The following is a 12,028-nucleotide window of genomic DNA, read 5'->3' as shown; positions in this document are numbered from 1 at the left end:
GCTTGCCGGTTTGCCTTCGACATTTTCCCCGGGTAGAATTGTAATAAGCAAACGGGTAATTCTTTAGGAGACTGAAAAATAAACAAGTGTTAAGAAATTAAACGAAAAAACAGGAACTGGAATCAACAATTCAGAATACAGGAATATTACAATAATACATTTTTATTAAAGCCAAAACAGAATGAAAATACATCCAAGGCATTTTGCACAGGTTAGACGCTCCTTATCAACTTGAACAAAAGATATAAATAAAACAAGGAGATGTGCACAGAGGTGTCGTATAAGCTCGTAGGATCAGTCACTCCATTTATTTTGTGCTGCGAACTTCATGCGAAACGACAATCCCTACATCGAAATTTAGTTGTTTGGAAAACGCCTTTAAATGCGGCGTGATACCTCATGCATTCCGGAGAGTACGAATAGTTGTATCACTGCGCCTTACCAATGCAACGGAAGTAATCTGATTAATCTGAAGTATCCAAAAATATCAGAGAGGAATATTCATAACTAGAATACATATATGTATAGGGAGAGTACGGACTTATCGGTAATGAGGTTAGGTCATGGAGCTATTAGGGCCCAAAAAGGCAGCCAACCTACGAATTCAAATTATCCAGAGGGATTCATCATTACAATTTTTACGACCCGTCGTTTGTAAAGCGCGTATTTGACTTAGTTTTGCATACATTTACTCCTCTCTGCGGAAGAACGCTGATTATGAAACGTTCCTAGCCCTCTAGGTTTGATACTGGAATCTGAAGATTGGTATTGACATTTGGTAGAAGGCTGGCTACCCTTTTGAGCCCAAACAACTGCATATTTCCACATGCCCATACTTTCCGTAAATTGGTACTCTACTTTATAGTAGTGCGCTTCTAGTTTGATTTGCTTACCTAAGTTGCACAGATAGCAATAAGTAGCAATTACATTGTAACAATATTGCAATTTCACTGAGTGTTGTGTATGTTGCCTAACTCCTATTTGAAGGGGCTCCGTTTATTGAAACTTTTTGCAATACAATTGGAATAAGTTGCAATTTTCAATGCATTGCATACTGCCTATCTTTCTGACACATGGAGCTCATTTTATAAATTGTTTAAAATCTACATAAATCGACTAAATGATGTAAACATATTGCAATTTTACGGTTAAAAATTACAATTGTATTTAAATCAAATGACTATTTAATTTCAATATTTTCGTTGCACTGTGCTATTTGAGTATGGTACTCTACTTTATAATAGTGCGCTTCTAGTTTGATTTCCTTAGAGGAAAACTTCGCACAACAAACCCCTGAAAAATGAATGGCATGAACCTCGTTATACTTTTGTGTCTCTCGCTTCTCGTACTGGCCACTGAGACAGTCGGAAACACTACTCGGGGACCGCTCGAGCGAACTTTATGGACAGTTTGCAAAGTTCAATAACGCGTCCGAAGTTCTGCGGCAACAATGACGTATTCAATCCGGGATTCGCGGCAACAATGACGCAATCGCAAGGACTGCACGTTCCCGGTTCCGAAATTGAAATATTTCCTTGGGCCGGCCCTCGTTGTGTTCGTCAGCGGAATTTATGAATAAATATTTACGGGCCCTGGTAGGCGGCTTTATCGCGTCGTGCGGCGGTGTTTTTTTATCGACTCTCGGCCCGAAATGAAATGGAAATTGAATCAAGCGAGCTTCCTCGTGTTCCGTCTTCCTCTCGCTCTTGTCTCCCCTGTGCCTACTTATTCTCCCTCTCCCGTTTTAAGCATCGCCGCGGTGAAACTAAAAAATCACCTATCTCCATTTACAGCGTTGGGAATTCATCTCGCGGGCCTTTGCAGAACTTTGGGATAGGGGAGACCCGGGGCGGTTGTATTAGTTTTTTTTAAATCTGCACTGAAAAACATGGTATGAATCCTACTCCTAAAAAAGTATACTAAATGTCTCTAGATGACTGTAGGCTCCTGTACCAGAGTAAAATGTCATCAAAATAACAATAAGAAGAATAATGTTTAGATTAAATTCAAAATACACGGGGTACTCGAAGCGGGGACCGAGGACCATGCCGCGGTCTCATGTTTACCCAGAGGCTCTTTCTTTAGCAAACTTTTTGCCGATTTGAGGAGGCTCCCACTTTATTAAGGAGTAAGTGGTAAGGAAAACAACACTGATGAAACTTTGAGCAGATTTGAGCAAATTTTTAACATATACGCTCTTAAGTTCTTTACACTTAATTATTATACAATTATAAGGAGAAAGGGGCCTGGGATGAGGGGGTAAAAGTTTCCAGGTTCTACTTCTTCTTTTTTTCTTTCTTTTTTTTAAGCACACTGGAAAAAAAACACATTGTATCTAGAGTCCAGACTCTTAAAAACATCGACCAGAAAAAATACTCTTGATTCAATCGGATTTTAGCTTAAATCAAGAACCAAGCCTCTTAATTTGAGGGGATTTCCATTTGATTTAAGCAAAAATCTGATTCAATCAAGAGTCCTTTTTCTTGACAATGTTTTCAAGAGTCTGGACTCTAGATCCAATGTGTTTTTTTCCAGTGTAGAGTCTGCAAACTTTCGGTCAAAAAAACTCCATTGTCTCCTATTTTTGGGCCAGTATTAGCGACTTCTGTTTTTATTTCATTCGCTCTGTCAATGTCTCGTATTCGTGGGGCAATTTTTTTGCAACAGCGTTGCCATAATGTGGAAAATAAATAATTGTGCGAAGAAGACGTTGCTTTCGGAAGCTTCCTTTTCCCGCATCTTCGCCGCTCGATCGCAACACCGATAAACGGGGAAAAAGGGAATAAGGAAAGCAGGGACCTTGGACACGGGATAAGCCAAACTTACGACCGAAACAATTAAGACGCGACCGTGAGAGCCCCGTTGAAATCTCCAGTCCGTTTCCCCGTGATCTTATATCCCCTCTGTGACGTAACAGCGTATCTCTAACTCCACGTGAGCCCTGGAAAGTATTGAGTTGTGCGGAAACAGGGCTCACGAGGCAATTACGTCACGTCAGACGGACGCCGCGGCGCTGGATCCCGGATCCGTGCTCGGGTTCCTCTTGACGACAGGGACGCGACGGGACGGGGTGCCATTGATTCGGGTCGCGGGAATTCCGGAAGAATTGCTAACGACAAGTCCTCCGGCGGGGTGAATTATCGCGTGTACGGACCCGTCGCATCCTCGCAGGAGGGATTAAGTTATCGCGGGCGGAAATTCGCGGGATGTCGTAAGTAAGATCAACGCCGAGAGCGGTCCGGACTGTTGCAAAATCTTGCCAGTGCGGAATAGAGACGAGGGGGACGCCGAGTTTAAGTGGAGTACCTTGGTGTAAGGGTAGCGACAGGGGTTTTTAAATGAAATGAGCACTGATAAAAAATTCTCGGCGTTTTTGCCAAGGTCCGTTGGTACCTTTACCATCTCACTTTTTTACCAATTATTAATAATTTTACCAAGACAGACTGGTAAGCTTACCTAAAAACCGGTAGTTTTACTGTTTTTCTCAGGTAAGAATACCACTTTTATTGGTATTCAATTCCCGGTAACTTTGCCATTTTATCTCGGTAATTCTACCACAGTCGATAAAAAATATTGGCGTTCTTGCTGGGGTCCAGTAAAATTACCGAGAAAGTCAATAATTTTACCGAGATTTCTCGGTAAAATTACCAATTCCATAAATGGTAATTTTACCAAGAAAAAACTGGGATCAAATAGAACCCTGAATTCTTGGTAATTTTACCCTTTTCTCAGTAAATACACCGAGATTTTTTTTTCAGTGTGTGGCGGATTCGCATGTGCGGCGTTTTTGCTGTGGACAGCAGAATAGAGCCACCTATACACTGAAAAAAAATCTCGGTGTATTTACTAAGAAAAGGGTAAAATTACCAAGAATTCAGGGTTCTATTTGATGCCAGTTATTTCTTGGTAAAATTGCCATTTATGGAATTGGTAATTTTACCGAGGAATCTCGATAAAATTATTGAACTTTCTCGGTAATTTTACTGGACCTTGGTAAAAACGCCGATATTTTTTATCGCCTGTGGTAGAATTACCGAGATAAAATGGCGAAGTTACCGGGAATTGATTACCAATAAAAGTGGTATTCTTACCTGAAAAAACAGTAAAAATGCCGGTTTTTAGGTCAGCTTACTAGTCTGTCTTAGTAAAACTACCAATAATTGGTAAAAAAGTGAGATGGTAAAGGTACCAACGGACCTTGGTAAAAACGCCGAGAATTTTTTTTCAGTGTATACAAAAGTACCTATCCTGGAGACTGGCTACTAATTTTTAACGAGGGCGCAGATTTTCAACACGAAGATTTGGTCGATATGACAAAGGGGAAACTAGCACAGAAAAAGTCAACCAACACCTTGTGTTACTTAGTGTTTGACGTCATTTATCATTACAAGATTTCGGTTGGTTTTTGTTCGATCTTCTTCGTTCTTTCAAGAATATTCCTATATAAACTTTCGTGCGAATGTGTCGGGGGCTATGCTTTTGAAAAAATTAAAATATCAGTCGAATTTTCCTAACATCACAATCAAGATCTATGGTTTGTTTCACATAGAGTACCTGTATACGGGAGATTATTGCCCTCTCTGTTCCGCTCTCTGATTGATTAATCAGTTTTATGCCATCGTGGTGCTCCAAAGATGGCCCAATTTAAACAAATGCGACCCAGAGGAACACGTACTATCGGCTGAAAAACAAATGATAATCACACTCAAAGCTTAATTTTCTGCACAAATATTCATGAAAGTTCGATCCGAACTCAATTCAGAAGTTGGATATAAAAAATTTTCCCCAATTTAAATCACACCCGAAATCACGTCTGGGACTTTGTGAAACTTTTTCGGCATCTTGTTTATTTACATCGGGCCAAACTATGAGCGGAGGGGCTGGGGTTTGTTTACATTGGTCCAACTTAAGGGCTCCGCTCCATGATAGCCGACCAATCAGAGAGCGGCACACTTTTACTATACAGTAAAAGGATTGAGATGGCAATACTCTCCTGTATACAGGCACTCTAGTTTCACCTTCGATGCGTAAATTAAGCGAATTTAAAGTAAAATTTGTCAACTTAGACAAAGAGCAAGGGCAGAATGGTATCTTGCAACAAGTCGTGCACCGTTGCCGCCAGGAACCGTCCATGGAAAAGTTTCGACAATATAAACGGACGTTTTATCTGATGCACTCAGGATGGGGCCCCTGCAGCCTGCACATGACGGGTCTAGCATATTAATTGGTTCATTCCAGGTGAATTTCCGCGGGAAGCACGTCCATCGCAACCGGTTGAGCCGGAAAGTCAATTATAGTTCCGGGCATATACGAGACAAATAACTTCAAATCTGGAGATTTCCACCCTCCGACAGAATGGACCTGGGGGTAGAGGAGAGGAGAGGACCTCTTATATAGGTTAGGATATTTATTTTCCGAAACGTCTGCAGTTTCCCAAGTATGCAATTACCGCGAAAGCGCAGTACTTGCAGTTGCTGCATTGTATTCACTTTTTGAACGTGGAACTTTGAGTCTCGCTGTGGATGCATTTCCGTCGGAGGCACGTCCCTCGCGACCGGTTGAGGTGGAGACTCAATAATTACAATTCCGACAATATGAGACAAATAGATCGTATTCGATACATCAAACTGGTGAGATTGTATCGATATCGATTGGTTCAAAACATAAACATCAAAAGTAAATTCAGAAATTTGAGAGAACGGGTCTTTTGTAACAGATTTTTTATTTTTTTGAGTACCAAATGCCAATGCAAAGTGAAATCGTCAGGAAATTTCTCATTTTCAGCTTTTCCAACTTAAATCCTTACAGTTTGGTTTGAGGTTATGTTCTATTGTTTAGAACCAAACGATACATCGAACCGTTATCGAATACGGTCTATAAGTTCAGATCTGCAAATCTCTTCCTTCCCACGGAATAAGCCCCTACGTCTAGTTAGTGTCGAAGAATTTTAGTGAAACACCCTCAATTTTACAAATTAACCCTTTTATCAGCAGAGTGTCATTTCTTAAAAATGCCTTCCTTTGAAAATTTAAGGAATTTGCTTCATACTAAGCAGAAAATTCACTGAAATTTGCAACAAAAAAAAATCCGCACAACCGTTTTCGTGTAAAAAATTAAATCGCCCTAATAAATTTGGCTATAGCTGATAAATCGCCCAAATTAATAGCTGATGTGGCTTGGTTCCTCTCTGCTTAACGCGGTCCACATAACAACTCACTTGTTGAACTGAATTATACTATTAACATTTTCGGAGAGTTCAAAGAAAATTCCATGCTTGCCGAAAAAACACAAAGAATTGCACCTTTAATAAAAACAAACAAACAAACAAACAAACCTTGGTAAAACTACAATCTGGCAGTTACGTATCATCGGGAATTCCCAATAAAACCAATTTTTCCCGGTTTCGTAACTTTAAGTGTTCGGTAAAAAGGAGTCAAAATGTGGATTTTCGGTGAACTTTACAACCAGTAAAATTGAAACACCCAACGGGAGTTTCCTCCATCGATGTGCACTGCAGTTTCCTCTCAATGCGACAACAGGGAGTTTACAGGCGTACGTAAAACTTTCGACAAGTTACAACAAGCTCTGTTTGTAGTTGGAACAAACAGACAAATTTATGAGTTGGAAAAAATGAACGACTGAATTTCATCGGAGGAATAAGGACCTCCACCCTCAACAACACCCCTAATAGACAAAAACATACGAACGATAAAGGGACGCTATCGGATATGCGTGGTTTCTGGTTAGGGGTTGGCGGTCGAGAGTAAAATGGAGACTTGAAACAGAGAGAAGAAAAGTTCCAGGCCTCGAGTTTGTTCAAACGTCTCTCGTGCAAGTTTTTTAGTTTTTGTGTAAGTCTATAAAATCGGTGAGAATTGGTAGCGCGGCTGTCAGAATGTCCAAATATTAACGTTTATCCCGCTCAGCTGAATGAAATTTTACTCAAAGAGTTCAGTGGCGAGGCGTGAATGATCGAGTATTGATATTTCCCTGTTTAAAGCTATGGTAAAGAATCGATTATTATGGTGTTCGTCGCGAACATCCTGTTTATCGATCATTTTCCATAGCTTCAAATGGCAGAATATTCAATATATCGCAAAGCACGCCACGCCAATGCAAGAAATGCCCTTTCTGCACCCAGAGCTTCAATTCCTAAACTCATCGATTTTTTGCTCATGAAGCTGGATTCTATATTTTACGAAACGCATTATGATTTGGTAATTTTTGGAGGTGTTTTACATTAATAATGGTTATACTTTAATAATGGGTGTAAATGGCTAATCGATCGATGTATCGCGTAAAGCACGCCACGCCACTGCAAGAAATGCCCTTTCTGCACCCAGAGCTTCAATTCCTAAATTTTTTGCTCATGAAGCTGGATTCTATATTTTACGAAATGCATTATGATATGGTAATTTTTGGAGGTGTATTATATTAATAATGGGTATACATTAATAATGGGCGTAAATGGCTAATCGATGGATGTATCGCAAAGCACGCCACGCCACTACGAGTTGGCAACCCTGCGACATATCCTATTTCAGACACTTCGATTCGCCAACTTTTGAGCGGCTTTGGAAGTTTCGAGCCCGCTCTGGAAATTTGAAAACTTCCCAAGCCGCGCAACTTTCGATTGGGTTTTGCCAGCTGCCATATGAATTTTTAGTCCGGTCTTTCAAAGTTTGCGGAACAAGCTGTCTCGCGGAAGCTGGACTCGGTTGTTTTTGCGGGGAGCTACAGGCAAATTTTGTGTCGGACAGCTCGTTTGAAAAAAAGGGCAAGTGCCATGGGAGTCCAACGGCACTGACGATCTTTTATCCGATAGCACTTCGATGTATCAGTCATACTTCGTATGATTTGCAGTCGGATGTCGCGGTTTAACTACATTATGATATAACTATCATGCACTGAAAAAAAAATCTCGGTGTATTTACTAAGAAAAGGGTAAAATTACCAAGAATTCAGGGTTCCATTTGATCCTAGTTTTTTCTTGGTAAAATTACCATTTATGGAATTGGTAATTTTACCGAGGAATCTCGGTAAAATTATTGCACTTTCTCGGTAGTTTTACTGGACCTTGGTAAAAACGCCAATATTTTTTATCGACTGTGGTAGAATTACCGAGATAAAATGGCAAAGTTACCGGGAATTGATTACCAATAAAAGTGGTATTCTTACCTGAAAAAAAACAGTAAAAATACCGGTTTTTAGGTAAGCTTACCAGTCTGTCTTGGTAAAATTATCAATAATTGGTAAAAAAAAGTGAGATGGTAAAGGTACCAACGGACCGTAGTAAAAACGCCGAGAATTATTTTTCAGTGCATGTATATGAAAATGAGGGGAGTCGGAGAGGTGATTGTAAATTATAAGCAGTAAATTGCGATTCAATCACATAAATTTGCAATTCAATTCGCGTCACTACCATCCACATGAAAACATCCGACTCTCGCAGAAGCAAGAACCCAAGCTTAGATGAGTGTTTCAATACAAACCTTGTAAAACTTTAATTTTTAGCCACACAGAAATTGCCCATAAACTACATAAGAAACCACATAAAAGTCGCGAATCATAACTGGACGTATTTTTATCAAACGGAACTAAGTGCATTAAGACATGAGCCCTAAGACCCCTAATAATATATGCATTACAGGGCTCAGTCCACAATGCACATAGTTCCGTTTGATAGTAATACGTCCAATTGTGTCAGAACGGGACTTATGAGAAAACCGTAAGTGCACGAAAGATGACGTAGTTTCAGGCAAGAAATAAGTTAAATACGTGATTTGCAAGCGACGGGTCGTATTAGCTCGCAAGATCAGTCACACCATTGATTTTGTGCTACAAACTTCATGCGACACGAGAATTCCCACGTCGAAACTTGGCTGTTTGGAAAACGCCTTCAAATGTGGCGTGATACCTCCCGCATTCCGGAGAGTACGAATAGTTGTATCACTGCGCCTTAGCAATGCAACGGAAGATTGATATTGAAATAGCCTTCACGGGGCTTGCCGGTTTGCCTTCGACATTTTCCCCGGGTAGAATTGTAGTAAGCAAACGGGTGATTCTTTAGGTGACTGAAAAATAAACAAGTGTTAAGAAATTAAACGAACAAACAGGAACAGAAATCAACAATTCAGAATACAGGAATATTACAATAATAAATTTTTATTAAAGCCAAAACAGAACGATCTAGGGCTGCTTCGTAAAAATGTGTATCTCGGTAAAATAATTTTTATTTATCTATTTATTTATTTATTTATTTATTCATTCAGTAAAATACATATTAAAGTATTTACAATGTGATGATTAGACATTAAAGCAGATCTTTTTACCTTTTGTTTTAATAAAATAATTTTTACAAGCACTATATAGGAAACTATAAATTAGAGAATTATGAAGTAAAAGTAAACTAAAATTGATAAGATATGGAGTCATAAAGATGGTAAAAATATTGAGTAAGATACAGAAGTAGTGGAGGAGGTATACAAATTATAGAGGATATTTACAGATATGAATTACGTTAAACAAGGCAAAAAATAGGGGATGACAAAAAGTGCAAATTGCCTAACTGTGAATAACTCAAATTATAGTATCTGTTTAATTACTAGACGGATTGTGTTTTAAGTTAGGGGTACCGGGTACTCCCTTCTCGACGGAGACAGAGAGGAGCAGTGCCCTGAGGATAGGACCAAGTCCCTAGCGGAAACAGCGTGCTAAATCAGACTTTTGTAAAATAATGTGATGTGGATTTTGTTGCAGGTACTGGGCTGTGACGAACATCGACTACATCCACCAGAGGACGGGAAAACGGATCGGTATAATGATCCTAGTGATATGGACCGTCTCGTTCTTGGTGTGCATAGCGCCCCTCCTCGGCTGGAAAGACCCCGAGTGGGAAACCAGGGTCCTCCAGCAAAGGACCTGCCTCGTTAGTCAAGACATTGGGTGAGTCAAATCCTTTCAAATACATACGTCCAAAGAAATGAGCAATCGACAGCAAATCGCAATCTATTTGGGTTGAATGGACCACTACACAAGGTACGAATTTCAGCATTCTGATACATGTTTCGCAACTAAAATTTTACGTAAAACACGATGCGCACAACAAAAATTACCGAAATTAACTTTTTACGGCGATATTTAATGATTCTTGATGCGTGAATTCAAACCAATCCCTCATGAAAAATCAATGCTCTACGTGATTCACATCGCGCGCTAAATATTATCATGAACGTCTCTACGATAAAAAAATCTGGCAACCTCAATCTTGACGCTTTAGCTCAGCTATAGCAAATTACTTATAGTTTGAAAAACACATGGTGGGAAATGAACATTGCTCGATTGAGAAGCTTGCTGAAACCGTTGTAGTGCAAGATTTGACTAACGTAGAGCTTTGAGTTTCTTGTGAGCGGGGAGTTCAAATCTCTCGTAACCAATGTGAAAGAAAAATGTTAATATCTCCGTTAGTAGTTGGTTTCAGTAATTTGTATTGCTCTAATCGTGTTCTACGTGAAATTTTGGTTAAGAAACTTGTATCAGAATGCTTAAATTTGTACCTTGTCTAGTGGTCCATTAGGGTACTGAGAACTCAACACCGATAGCAAACCAAACGAAAATCGCCTTCAATCAACAGGATATGCAATACGCCGACAACAGCGTCGTTAGAGTCGCAGTCTTTGAATCTCCATTCGAATGAGTTAGTTTGGTGGAAGGCGCAATTTGGGATTTCTTAACTTAAGTATAATCCAACTGTGGCATTTTAAAGAGGTTAATTCCTGGTCCGAAAAGGCCTACACTTATATTTAAATTATTAGGGTGAAAAAAATGAAAATAAAATCAAAGAAAAATGAAAAAAACCCAAGGATACGTTTACCGCCGTGCTAAAGAAAAACGCCGCATGAACATGTGAGAGTTGCCAAATTTCCCTCTATAAAATTTCTATTTTCAAGGAATGTTATGAATATTTTTCCTTGACATTTTCAGGAACTTTAGCTGAAATAGCAAACAAAATTATCTGAAAAAGCAGAAGAAAAATATTCATAAGTTAACTAGAAAATTCGTGTTTTATCAAAGGAAATTTGGCAACGCCTGAAGGTTCATACGGCGTTCTTCCTTAACACGGCAGTTCAAGCATCACGCAAAACCACTCGCAAGATAACTTTTCAGCCCCCCTTTCGAATTAAGTAAGACGTATCTGACACCTCCTCCTCCTCCCCGTCCCGATTCCCCCGGATTCTGCAGAAAATATGGGAGAAAACCTGAAAAATTGCTAGAACGTTATTTTTACCAAAACCTATTAATTTATTTCAAAGGGGAAGACTTACTAAATACTGGTTTGGCCTACTGCCGTACTGCCGTGCTAAGCAAAAACGCCTTGTGAACATTCGAGTGTTGTCAAATTTCCTTCAATAAAATGTTCATTTTTTAGGAAAATTATGAACTTTTTTCCTTGATTTTTTCAGACGTTTTAGATCAAATTACAAACAAAATTATCTGCGAGATTGGTAGACAAAGATTAAAAAATTTTCCTGAAAATTAGTGATTTGCCAGGGGAAATTTGGCAACGCCTAAAGGCCACACGACGTTTTTCCTTAACACGGCAGACTACTCCACACTCCTTTTTATTATCTCGTAAAGATACCACAGACCCCTCCCCCGCCTTACGCACTACTCAGACGACCCCAATCATTAAACCGCCATTGTATTTTGAAGGCAACCTTGCGAAATGGTAGCACGAGCCTTCCAAATCGAACGATTGATTTTAGTTAGTATAGATTATTTGAGGGGCTTGGAGGACAAGGCGCATAAATGCAGTTTTTGAACAAATTGAGATATTAATAATTTAAAATAAAATTAGTCTTAATGCATAATCTGTGCGAAATTTGCTCCCAAATTCCAAATTTGAAGCATCAAAAAGTCAGTTCGAACTTTTTCTCCGCCATGAAGACCCATGTAATTCCGAAACATCCAACGCGTTTTCTCGACATTGGAAAAACTGCTTTTATGCGCCATGTCCTCCAAGCCCCTC

The 12,028-nt window shown here is 39.5% G+C and overlaps 1 protein-coding gene across 4 annotated transcripts in view; it reads left to right on the top strand.

The window, feature by feature from the left end:
- LOC109039076 (5-hydroxytryptamine receptor) overlaps positions 1 to 12,028 on the top strand; it is a 657,585-nt gene that overhangs the window by 623,944 nt on the left and 21,613 nt on the right. For all 4 annotated transcript variants that reach the window (XM_072304246.1, XM_072304243.1, XM_072304245.1 and 1 more), the window contains one exon: positions 9,760 to 9,945. In XM_072304246.1, coding sequence (XP_072160347.1) covers positions 9,760 to 9,945 — 186 coding nt within the window. The remainder of the gene's footprint in view (positions 1 to 9,759; positions 9,946 to 12,028) is intronic.

This window comes from Bemisia tabaci, chromosome 9 (assembly GCF_918797505.1).
Source record: "Bemisia tabaci chromosome 9, PGI_BMITA_v3".
NCBI classification, from domain to species: Eukaryota; Metazoa; Arthropoda; class Insecta; order Hemiptera; family Aleyrodidae; genus Bemisia; species Bemisia tabaci.
The sequence above is the reverse complement of the archived record's forward strand: the minus strand, read 5'-3'. Positions and strand labels throughout refer to the sequence as shown.